The following is a 13,555-nucleotide window of genomic DNA, read 5'->3' as shown; positions in this document are numbered from 1 at the left end:
ACACAGAAGCCTATGATAGATATAAGCTGGTCTGTAACCAAGTTACAAAGGAGCTTAGGCAGGCAGGCAAAGGCAGATTATGAGAAATTTTGTCAAAGGATGCAAAGAAAAACAGCAAATAGTTGTTTACTTATGTAAACTCTAGAAGGAAGGCGATGGATCAGATTGGTCCACTCGATATCGATGGTTCAACTGTTCATGATCCTGCTCAGGTAGCTAACAAACTAAATGAATATTTTGCATCGACATTCACACATGAGTTATTCAGTGAGGGGAATGCCAGACGTGTATTCAACTCTGGCAGTAAGCTAGATAATCTTGTAATAACTGAGAGTAAAGTGGAGGAGAAATTGTTGAAGATAAGCACAAAAAATGCACCTAGGGTGGATGGGATCTATCCAGTTATATTAAAGGAGGCAGCAAAGGAAGTAAGAAAACCCTTAGCCATAATTATGAGAGCTTCCTTGAACTCAGGAGAGGTACTCACATACTGGAGATGTGCAAATGTGACCCCAATTCACAAAGGAGGATCAAAGGCTGAACCAAGTAATTATAGATCTGTGAGTTTAACTTCTGTTCCAGGAAAATTAATGGAGGCACTGGTTAAAGAAGCACTGCAGGATCATCTAGACAAGACTTCAGTTATAGCTTGGACACAGCATGGGTGTGTTAAAGGAAAGTCTTGCCTGACCAATTTGATTGGATACTATGATGCAGTCACAAAAGAACTGGATGCATGGAATAACTTTGATATTATATATTTGGATCTTAGAAAGGCTTTTGATACTGCTGCACATGGAAGACTGCTGCACAAATTGGAGCAGTGTGGCATTGGAGGCAAATTGCTGCTATGGATAAAGGGATGGTTGAGGGGGAGAAGACAGAGAGTGGTAATCAATGGACACTGCTCATCGTGGACTAATGTTATTAGTGGAGTGCCTCAGGGTTCAGTGTTGGGTCCATTATTGTTTTCTGTATTTATAAATGATATTGATGATGGTATATCAAGCTTAATATCCAAGTTTGCAGACAATACAAAGGTTGGCAGGGTTGTTAAGAACAGTGACAGTACGCTGCTGCAACAGGATCTAGAAAAGTTGAGCAGATGGGCTGAGAGGTGGCAAATGAAGTTTAACATTGACAAATGTAAAGTACTACATATGGGAAGCAACAACCCCAGTGTAGTACCACCTCTGTGGTACTACACTGACAGTGGTAGAGAATGAAAAGGACCTGGGAGTAATTGTGCAGGCAGATATGAAGTTTTCTGAGCAGTGCATATGTGCTGCAAGAATAGCTCATGGTGTCTTGTCAGTGATATACAGGAATTTTTCTAACAGGGATAAGGAGGTGATTATCCCCTTGTATAAGGCAATGGTCAGGCCACACCTTGAGTACTGTATACAGGTCTGGAGGCCTCATTTCAAGAAGGATGTAGAGCTGCTGGAACGAGTACAGAGAAGGGCAACAAGATTAGTGAATGGAACAAAGGGTTGCTCTTACGAAGAAAGGCTTAAGTTTTGCAAATTACAGTGTCTGGAGACTAGGCACTGGCGAGGTGATCTGATAGAGGTGTATAACGTCTTGAATGGTTTGAGCATGCTCAATGGCAATGGGATTCTTCCTCTTGCTCAGAATAATCACCTGAGAGGGCATAAATTGAGATTGAGGAAAGACAGATGTAGGATAGATGTGCGGAAATTTGCCTTTAGCCTGCGGGTAGTTGGTTTGTGGAACAGACTTCCACCCCTTGTTGTGGAAGTTGATGGCCTAAATAAATTTAAGGCTCAGCTGGACAGGTATTTTGAGCGAACGGAGGAGTGAAATGGAAGTGTTTTTTTTTTTTTTTTCCTTGCTGATGCTGCATAAGCTTGCTTTCTTGCATCATATACCTCTACTAATGCTAATGTGAAGATTTAGTTTACAAATTCCCAGTATTTGCCCCTAACTTAATATATTCAATTACCCCAGGGACTCACAACTGGTGAGTATGGGCTTGGAAAACACATGATCCTGAGCTGGATATCATTGTTCTTCTCTTTCTTGCTTTCTTGGTGATTCCCTTCTACTTCTGACTCCCTCTCTCAGGATAACGCAGATTTTTTTTTTTTTTTTTTTTTTGGCTGGTGCAGCATAAGCCTCAGGCTTCCTTGTGCCATATGCCTAATAATAATACAACTCATGACATCAACTTTAGTGATTTGTGAAAAAATGTGATAGAAAAAAATCAAACATTTCTGAAATCACATAAAAAATTGAATTAAAAACAGCTGTTAGTTTAGAAACATTGAAAACTTGCAGAGTGGTGTTATCAGTCAAAAATATTTGTATCTGAAATGATAAAAATTTCCTGATGATTCAATGAATAAAGTACAGGTAGAAGAGGAACTGAATCCTTTTTTTTATCTGAGAAACTGCCAGTGTTGCATCAGATATATTGTGGCCCAGGAAAGAACTATTTAAATAGAAAAATGTTAACTATTTCTGGAACTTTTTTTTTTTTTTTATATGGAAACCCCAAATGCCGAAAACTTTGCTCTAGAGACTAAACATGGGTTTCACCACGCCAAGCCTCCAATAAGCAAAGTGGTGGTATTGCACCGGTCGATGAGAGTCATTTGCTGCTGGTTTTTCTAATGACCTTTTTGACCTGGGATTGAGTCAACATGGATTGGAAAAGGAAAAGACATTTTTGAGCTTTCTTCTCACTATGACTGAATTAATCAGCCTCCAGTTATTTGACAAAAATGATAAAAAAAAAAAACAAAACAAATAACATTTCTGAAATTAGTGTTGTTGTTATTTGGTTTTTAGGAGCATTAGCAACTAAGGTCATTTCCTGACCTTTCCGCATCCTCCATATTTGATGGTCACGGGCTTGAACCCTGGTCTAATCAAGAAGCGTGTGCTACGCACTGCTGCTCCTGCCCACCTGGCTACGAAGGCACCCTGAAATTAGTGTAAAAATTTGAGTTAAAAACAGATATTAGTTTTACAAACATCAAAAACCATGCAGTGTGGTGTTAATGCACAACAGTTATTTTGGAGAGGGACCTGACAGATTTTGTGCTGCCACCCCTGGATTACTTGATTTGCAAAACGATTTTTCTTGCAGTCAACAATGAAGGTGGTTTCCAGACAGTTGTTTTTCAACTGCTACAGAAGATACCATGCAGTTTTCTTTCCTCTGAAAAGATATGACACACCACTGCACTAATAGTATCATTCTTTCACTGGCAAAAATTTTTTAACCTAGTATTTTAGGTGTGGATTTTTTGTGAATAGACTATATTGCTATTAAAACAAACAATGTGTTGACTTGAAGGTATGTGTGATTGCCTTAGATTAGGACTATTATTTCCATGAACAAAGTGGCTATAAAATATTTAGGACTACAATATATCTTCTAAACATGTTCTGTGCATGAATTTTGCATTGGTTAATTTTCAGATTAATTTTAATTCCACCCCCCCATAAGCTTTTTCTGCATCCTTTAAAATGTGTGAATTCCTAATTCTTCCATCTACCCATTCTTAAGATTAACGTAGGCCTCAACATATGAGAATTACATGAAGTGTGGCAAAACAGTTCCCAGACTGGCACAATAAAAATAACACAAAGTGAAGGAAGTCGAAAATGGTTTTATTTTTATTCAAAGTAATCACCACTTGATTGAATGCATTTATTACAAGTTTCTGAAATGAGTCAGCAAAGGCTCTTTATATTATAATACCAGTAAATGCACTGGTATTATAATATAATACCAGTAAATGCACTTCAATAAACTTTGAAGCACCTGCATATAGAACACAGCATTGGCTCTCTTCCCTTCAGGTACAAATTTCTTATGAATCAAATTCTCAACACCTTGAAATCTCTTTACTTTGAGGGCAGTTTTCACTTTGGGAAAGAGGAAGAAGTCCACTGGTGCCAGATGAGGAGAATATGGTACAATATTCCATGTACAATTCCATGTTTTGTCAGAAATGTCTTCACAAGTGCAGAATGGGTAGGGGCATTGCTGTGCAAAAATAACCAGTTTCCTTTCTCTTGAAATTGCAGCCTCACCAGTAAATGCACTTCAATAAACTTTGAAGCACCTGCATATAGAACACAGCATTGGCTCTCTTCCCTTCAGGTACAAATTTCTTATGAATCAAATTCATAAGGAATATGTAACTCCAAATTTCAGTAGAGGAAATTAGGAGCAGCTTGACAATTCTGAATGCAGTCTTTGCATGATGACTCCTCGTTGCTTCTGCCTCATCCACGAGGCACAAATTTTGCACAAATTCTCCTTATTCATATCCAATTCAACAGCCTTCATTCTGCTTGTGAAATGATGTTTCATATGTTTCTGTTGCAGATTTTCTGAAACAAAATTGCAGATTTGTTTGTTTCCCCACTGCAGAACTGTAATGTGGAATGTTAACGCTACTAATGAAATGGGTTGTTACTTGCAACCTGTCAGCACTGCCATCTGTTGGAGGAAGTGTGAACATACCAACGTACCACTTCTATTCATTTTCAAACTCATCAAACATGACTACAACAGCATCAGTCTGTGAAGTTTATTACCACACCTCATAATTATGAACATCCTGTATTTATTGATATATGCACTCCTAACAAGAGCATCATTCATTTCTTAATTTAATTCTACACGCATACTGTCACAAATGAATTTAAGAGCAGCATGCAATCCATTTGGTAATTTTGTAAAAATTAGAGAACCATGTAAATGTTTTTAAATATAAATTTTTTCATATTTTGGCTGTATAACCGAATATTAGCACGAGATGAAACTGTAATGAATAGCATCTCTGTCTCTAATAGATTTTAACAGTAATTTTTTTATATAAAGGAACTGAAAGATAAGCCTAACAAAAATGAACTTTTGATTAGCTGTTGTCAATTGGTTTTTAAGAGCATTAGCAACTAAGGCCATATTGTTCCGGGGATATGTGGTGGTCATTCCTTGACCTATCCGCATCCTCTGTATTTGGTAGTCACGGGCTCGAACCCAGGTCTAATCAAGAAGCGTGTGCTACGCACTGTTGCTCCTGCCCAGCTGGCTACGGAGGTGCGCTTTTGATCAGCATTTGTAACCTGGAGAATCAAAAAAAACAATTTGCTACCTGGTTATTATGGACAATTTGTGTATTCCTTTATCAATATGCTGTTGTATAAACATAATAAGATAATCCTAATTCTTTAGAAGCAGTAATAAATACAAATGTTACTGTACTTCGTCATTGTTTCTAAATATCCATTGCACTTTAATTTCATCAAATGTATACTTTCTCATCATTATACGTTACTTCAGAAATAGCTTAAAGGATTGTGGAAGCCTAAGACAAATTTGCTTTGACATCCTCATTCAAATTATAAACTGAAAAGGTTTTCAGTTTTAAAAATAAAATATAACTTTTATTGTTTATTTCATTCAGTGCATTTCATTAAAATCTGAAAACAAAAAATATTATCGTTCATTATATTTATAATTATATAAATAATTATTAATTTCAATTTAATAAACAAGCAGCATTAATTATTACATACTTGTTAAAGTTTTTAGTTCAAAGATTAAATTTTCAGGCCTTAACAACCTGCAAATATTTGGATCAATTCATTCACCTAATTCATTTCATCCTTGGCAACAGTACATTAAATTTACTAGGTTGCAAACCTAACCAACTGATTTAGTATCACCATAGTAATAGAGGCATATGAGCTTACGTAGCATCAGCCAAAAATAAATAATAAATAAATAAAAAAATTCACACGACCATTCCCTATAAATCTTTGTCCAGTTCCTCCTTGAATTTATTTAAGCTATCAACTTCCACAACGACAGATGGAAGTTTGTTATAGCAATTAACCACCCGCTGGCTAAAGGCAAATTTCCGCACATCTATTCTACAAACTGTCTTTCCTCAATTTAAATTGATGTCCCCCTTAGGTTCATAATCTGAGCAAGTGGAAGAATCCCATCAGAATTCAGCAAGCTCAACCCATTCAAGGCCTTATATACCTCAATCATATGACCTCGCAGGTGCCTAGTCTCCAGCTCCTGCAATTTTCAGAACTTAAGCCTCTCTTGGTAAGAGGATCCCATCATTCCCCTCACCAATCTTGATGCACTTCTCTATACAAGCTCAAGCAAATCTGCATCTTTCCTAAAATGAGGCCTCCAGACCTGTACGCAGTACTCAAGGCGTGGTGACCATTGCATTATACAAAGGGATAATCATCTCCTCCTTTTCCCTGCTAGCAAAATTCCTTTATATCATTGACAAACACCCATGACCTGCTCTTGCAGCCTGTCTGCATTGCTCAGAAAACTTCATATCTGACTGCACAATTACTCCCAGGTCTTTTTCATTTTCTACCACCCTTAAGTGTAGTACCACATAGTTGGTACATTCCTCTGGGGTTACTTCTACCCATATGCAGTACTTTGCATTTTCAATGTTAAACTTCAGTTGCCACTTCTCAGCCCTCTGCCCAAATTTTCTAGATCCTGTCGCATTGACACACTGCCATTACTGTCATTAACAACCCAGCCAACTTTGTATCATCTGCAAACTTCGACACTAAGCCTGATATAATATCATTGATTAACATACAAAACAAAAGTGGGCAACAACACAGAACCCTGTGGAACTGCACTAACATTAGTCCACGAAAAGCAGCGTCCATTGATTACCACCCTCTGTCTTCTCCCACTCAACCACCCTTTTATCCATTGTAGCAACTTACCCTTAATACCATTCTGCTCCAATTTGTACAGTAATCTTCCATGCGCAACAGTGTCAAAAAATTTCCTGAAATCCAAGTATATGATATCAAAATTATTTTTTGCATCCAGTTCCTTTGTAACCACATCATAGTATCCAATCAAATTTGTCAGACAAGATTTTCCCTTAACATACCCATGCTGTGTCTGAATTATTGCTGCAGTCTTGTCTAGATGATCCTGCAATGCATCTTTAACCAGTGACTCCATTATTTTACCCAGAACAGAAGTTAAACTAACTGGTCTGTAATTACTCATGTCATCCTTCAATCCCCCTTTGTGAACTAGGGATACATTTGCACATCTCCAGTCCATGGGGACCTCCCCCCTGAGTCCAAGGATGCTCTCAAAATTATGGCTAAGGGTTTGCTTAGTTCCTTTGCCACCTCCTTTAATATAACTGGATAGATTCCATCCACTCCAGGGTGCCTTTCTTATGTTTAACTTCAATAATTTCTCCTTCACTTTGCTCTCAGTTATTACAAAATCATTAAGCACCCTGCTACAATTTGATAACCTTCTGGCATTTTCCTTCCTTAATAACTCCTCATGTGTGAATGTAGATGCAAAATACTCATTCAGTTTGTTTGCTATCTGAGCAGGATCATCAACAGTCGAACCATCGATATCAATTGGATTAATCTGATTCATCATCTTCCTTCTAGAGTTTACATAAGTAAAGAAATCCTTGCTGTTTTTCTTAGCATCCTTTGTCAAAGATTTCTCGTAATCTGCCTTCACTTGCCTAATGTCCTTTGTGACTTAATTACAGACTAGCTTATATCTGCCATAGGCCTCTGTGTCGCCTGATAATTTGTATGCATCCCATGCATTTTTCTTCTCTGCCATGGGTCTCATTAGTTCATTTGACAATCATTTAGGCCTAAACCTTGAACAATATTTCTTAATAGGTATGAATCGTCTAGTAGCTTCCACGATTAATTCCTTGAATGCTTCCCAATTAGAATTTGCTGTTGGTAACATCATCAGTTGGTCCCACTGTACAGAATTTAAAAACTGTCTGAGACCATTGTAAGTCACCTTTACAGAAGCTGGAAAAGAGAAAGCTCTGATTAAATTCACCTTTGAAAAATCTCCCTTCAGTGCTGCCCACTAAGCTGGAAAAGAGAAAGCTCTGATTAAATTCACCTTTGAAAAATCTCCCTTCAGTGCTGCCCACTAATATTGGCAAAATTACAAGAATTCTTAGTGACATCAAATTGTCTGATGGCACTGAGAATATCATCAAGTCAATTTTGTACATGAATTGCAAGATTTTGTTGAGGATAACTGCCTTTGAATGTTTTCAAAAATATTTTAATTCTTCATATAAATTGATATTTGAGATTACTTTCTGATTAGCAACTGTATGCAAAATTTCTAAATCCATATTAGAATTCATCATTATGCTTTATGATCAACTCAAATGTTTCACTGACATGGATTATACTGTCTAAAATGTTAAAAAAGTGGATCCAACATTTTCCTTCTTTTTTTTTCCAACTTCATTAGCAAACATTCTTTTTTGGTGGAGAATTTTTGTTTGCTCAAATTTAGGTTCAATTTCCAATTCAACTGCCAACTTTTTTTTTGCATTACCTAGAAGGCATTTAATATTTATCTCTTTTCAAGGTATTTGAAGGTGCTTGATTGATTCTGAATGCAGAGGGGACACCTTATGACCTCTTAGTGGGCTTTGCTTATATTTATTTGGATCAAAATGTTGTACCAAACAATCAAACAGCAAAAAATTTGCTTTAAGTTTTTTTTTCTTTTTTCATTTCAATGATTAAAAATTCAGATCCTAATCTCCCATACAGAATTCATTTTTCAACTGTTTGCTGTTTTTTGTTGATTGAGAGTGACTTTATTTCCTGTCGCTCTTTTGATTTTTTAAGGTTCCTAAGATTCCATTTCATTGCTTCTATAGGGATGGGGTAAACTTAAATAGAAACGGTACAAGAATATTTGCTGATGCTATTGAGGTAGTGTTAGATTGGTTGGAAAACTGCTAGCCTGGGGGAGGGATTCACACACTAAAAGATTAACATTGACTGCAGGCAGAGATGAAAGTGATTCTTGCATTGCTTCTATTAGAATGAGCAGCAGCTGGAAAGCAAGGTGCTGAGGATTTCCAGGACAGCTAGGAGTCATCACAGAACAAGTAAATACATGGACTGTGTTGGGGTAACTAAGAGTAGGAACAGGTGCATGTATACTTGCATGTACAACAATGCTAGAAGTATAGTTAATAAATTTTATGAGTTTGAAGTGCTGGTCAAGACATCAAAGGCAGATATTGTTGGGATATCAGAGATGTGGTGTCACACAGATATAAGCAGTACAGAATTGAAATTTGGGGAGTACAATGTGTACAGAAAGGATAGACAGGACAGGAACAGAGGATGGGGGTATGATGTTAGTTAAGAAACACATAAAATCTAAGGAAGTGCATCCAACTGACATTGGCGGACAATGCAATATTGAGTGTGGTGTGACATAAGCACTGGGAAAGGGAAAATGAGAGTAAGTGTGTTTGCATTATAGGCCTAATGAATCTGATGAGTATAATGAATAATTGTGCAGAGAAATAGAGTGGGCCAGTTGATTGATTGATTGATTTTGATTTTATTGGCGCAAAAGAGTGGGCCAGTAAATCAGAATGTCTTATAATGGAGGATTTTAACTTTACAGATATTGACTGGAACTTATGGGTTGATCACTTGCACACTATTATTATTAGCCATGTGATGCAACGAAGCCTGAGGCTTATGCAAGAGAGAGAGAGAGAAAGAGAAGGATGATGATATCCAACTCAGGACCCTTGGTTTGCCAAGCCCATACTCACCAAATGTGAGCCCTGTAGCAAGACTTTTGTGGATTTACTGGATACACAGCATAGGTTTGTTAAAGGGGGGGGGGGTCTTGTCTGACCAATTTGATTGGATACTATGATGTAGTCACAAAGGAACTGGATGCAAAAAATAATTTTGATATCATGTCGAGTGGTCAGGAGCGGCAGTGCAGTAGCACATGCTCTTTGAGTAGACCAGGGTTCAAGCCCCTGACTGCTGAATATGGTCGATCTGCCAACCCGCACTGGACCAGCGTGGCAGATTATGGTCCATTTCCCTCAGCATGAATTGTTGAGGAGGCTTCCATCCTGCAGTGGGTTGATAATGGCTGCACTTTACCTTTTATACTTGGATTTCAGGAAAGCTTTTGATACTGTTACACATGAGAGACTGCTGCACAAATTGGAGCAGTGTGGCATTAACACGTTGACTGCCAAATATGAGTTAACTCGGACTGGTATGACTTGACTTTCAGGCGTAGCTACTAGTATATTCGTAGAAAATACGTGCAACTGACGGATATTGTGCTTCTGGGATAACAGTGAAAAATCGACCACGGCGTCAGAAAACAGAAAATTTATTCGCAAAAAAAAAATATTTTATTCACAAATACATAAAGAAAAGTGTAATACCAAAACTCACGAAAAGAACACTAAATGCTGTTCTGTCCATTTTCAAAACAACGTTCTCTTCAAAAATAAATTGTGGAGGATCTTGTGCTATTTCATTCCACAAATTATTGTCATTATTTGACGTACTTGCCAGCAGAGAATTAGGATTATCTTCAGATTGGGAGGTAGCTTCATTTTCGCTATCCTCACTTGAATTGTCAGAAGGTTCATAATTGTCACTGTCGGAAACAGAACCATACAGCTCATCAAAAAGCTCTTCAAATTCTGAGTTACTCATATTAGCATAGAGCTCAAGCTCTTCTTCGGTCAGTGGTCTCTTCTTATCTATGTTTTAGGGTTTTTTTTTTTTGTAAAAAAAAAAAGACATGCAGCAAAGAACAAACGTGCACAACAGAGTCTGTCTCTCTCTACTGCAGATTTACACATAGTGCTGACTCATATATAGCGATTTCTGCAAGTTACTACACTTCTGAGTTATTTGAGTTAACTCATAGTTGGCTGCCACAAAGAATTTTCTATTACATACAGCAACTACGAGATAATTTGTAAAGCTTTTTTTTACAACAATAAGCTGTGTTTATGTGTTTTGGTGATGAATATATATTATACTTTGGCTTTTGAATAATTTAACATGCCTAACTCAAATTGGCGCCAGAGATCCGTTTACTCAAATAAGCTTTGGCAGTCAATGTGTTAAGGACAAGTTGCTACAATGGATAAAGGGATGGCCAGTCGAGATGACAGAGAGTGGTAATCAATGGACACTGCTCTTCATGGACTAATGTTATTAGTGGAGTTCCCCAGGGTTCGGTGCTGGGCCCATTGCTGCTTTGTGTATTCATCAATGATATTGATGACGGTATATCAGGCTCAATGTCCAAGTTTGCAGGTGATACAAAGGTTGGCAGGGTTGTTAACAACAGTAAAGACAGTATGCTACTGCAACAGGATCTAGATAAGTTGGGCAAATGGGCTGGGAAGTGGAAACTGAAGTTTAACATTGACAAATGCACAAAGTACTGCATATGGGTAGCAGTAACCCAAGAGAAACATAAAAACTGTGTGGTACTACACTCAGGGAAGTGCAGAATGAAAAAGAATTGGGGGTAATTGTGCAGTCAGATATGAAATTCGCTCAGCAGTACAGATGGGCTGCCAGAGCGGGTCATAGAGTCTTGTCAATGATGTATAGGAATTTTTCTAGCAGGGATAAGGAGATGATTATCCCATTGTACAAGGCAATGGTCAGGCCACACCCTGAGTACTGTGTACAGGTCTGGAGACCTCATTTTGGGAAGGATGTAGAGTTGCTAGAACAAGTACAGAGAAATGCAACAAGATTGGTGAGTGGAACAAAGGGGTGTACTTACCAAGAAAGGCTTAATTTCTGCAAGTTACAGTGCCCTAGGCACCTGTGAGGTGATCTGATTGAGGTGTATAAGGCCTTGAATAGGTTGAGCGAGCTCAATGCTGATGGGATTCTTCCTCAGATTACAAACTGGAGGGTGCATAGATTCAAATTGAGGAAAGACAGTTGTAGAATAGATGTGCAGAAATTTGCCTTTAACCACTGGGTAGTTGATTGCTGGAACAGACTTCCATCTGTTGTTGTGGAAGTTGACAGCTTAAATAAATTTAAGGCTGGGCTAGACAGGCATTTGGAATGAATGGATGGGTGAAATGGGAGGGTGTTTTTTTTTTTTTTTTTCTGATGCTGCATAAGCTTGCTTTCTTGCATCGTATGCCTGAACTAAAGCTAATCTCCTGGTAATGTGATGTGGAAGATGGAAGCTATTGGACAGCCATGGGTGATGGTTTGTTTGTTTTGGTTTTTAGGAGCATTAGCAACTAAGGCCATATTGCTCCGGGAACATGCGGTAGTCATTCCCTGACCTTCCCGCATCCTCCGTATTTGGTGGTGACAGGCTCGAACCCCGGTCTAATTAAGAAGTGTGTGCTACGCACTGCTGCTCCTTCCCACCTGGCTATGGAGGCGCCATGGGTGATGGGATGCAGGCAGATAATATAGCAGATGATAGTGTGTCCTGATAACCAGCATAACCAAAAATATCAGATTTCTTTTGTTATGGCCTGTTTGAACATGTTCCAATAGGGAGGGGGAACTATTGGTCTAACTATATTTATAATGAACTGGTTGTCTAAGCTAGGCTCTTTAACCCAGCAGCAGTTACAATGGGACCTGACAGATGACCCTCAAAAATATCTATCGGTGTTAATGAATTGCTTACTTAACAATACAATGTATACTTTGTTTCCTCTTTATTAATGATTAATTAGTATAGAATAGCACAAGTCCATTATTATTATAGAGGTGAACCTCCATAATGATGGACACCTGCCAATGGAAAGCTAAAACTTATGGACTACAAGTTGCAAATTTTCAAATATCTCACCGTATTGTCAAAGCACATTTTATAAGTTTATGGTAAATTAAACATTATTAGAAGAGCATATTCTTACCTGTACCAAATCCAAGAATTATATCTTCATTTCCATCAAAGTTAACATCATTGAGACGAATAGCTGTTTCTGTAGTAAGCATTGGAAAGGTTTGTGACCAAACATCCTCCACTGTGAGATTGACACAAGGTAATGGGTTCCTTGATTCGTGGTATTGAGTAAGTTTCTCCCTTACTCTAACATTTGTCATAAAAATATTGATGAGGAAAACTACCAGACAAATTATACCTGTAACAAGAAAATAAATGTAAATAAATAGAGCTGATAAAACATTATAACTTTAAAATCTGTTGCTCCTGATTATGAAATATAACAGTTGACAACATAATACAAAACTGTTAGATTTTAAAAGAACTAAATAATATATGAAAGAAATTTAGGAAAGTGATTAATAGTGTAAATCTTCCAGCAACCATGCAAACATTGTTTCAGAATCCCATGCCATCACTGATGGATTAAAAGAGAATCTTTTTGATGTCAGTGAAAATACAGATTAAAATTGGAACAAATTTTGGTGGTGGTGGCTAGGGAAGGAATAAAGTTTACAAGGTAATTATAGTTAATGGTTAATATGGTGATAGCAGGAGAGATGTATAAATGAAGCTGGAGGTAAGTGTTATATACAATTAATATCCAATGCATATAACGAGTTCAGTGAATTTGAATGATGTGAAAAGATGCCAGAAAGTCAGAGCAGGACTTCACATATGATGACATATGAAGATTCTAAATGTTGAAGGAATGGACAAGCAAAACAACTGTGGAACAATTATTTCATGATGTTTACA

General features: G+C 37.6%; 1 protein-coding gene across 1 annotated transcript in view; it reads right to left on the bottom strand.

The window, feature by feature from the left end:
* The window catches only part of LOC150084537 (uncharacterized), a 260,732-nt gene that overhangs the window by 221,646 nt on the left and 25,531 nt on the right, over positions 1-13,555 (bottom strand). Inside the window, exon 3 of the mRNA XM_090375300.1 lies at positions 12,768-12,995. Coding sequence (XP_090231426.1) covers positions 12,768-12,995 — 228 coding nt within the window. The remainder of the gene's footprint in view (positions 1-12,767; positions 12,996-13,555) is intronic.

The sequence above is a fragment of the Mastigoproctus giganteus genome, chromosome 6 (assembly GCF_048544385.1).
Source record: "Mastigoproctus giganteus isolate SK-2022 chromosome 6, ASM4854438v1, whole genome shotgun sequence".
NCBI lineage: Eukaryota > Metazoa > Arthropoda > Arachnida > Uropygi > Thelyphonidae > Mastigoproctus > Mastigoproctus giganteus.
This window is presented reverse-complemented; position numbering and strand designations above follow the sequence as displayed.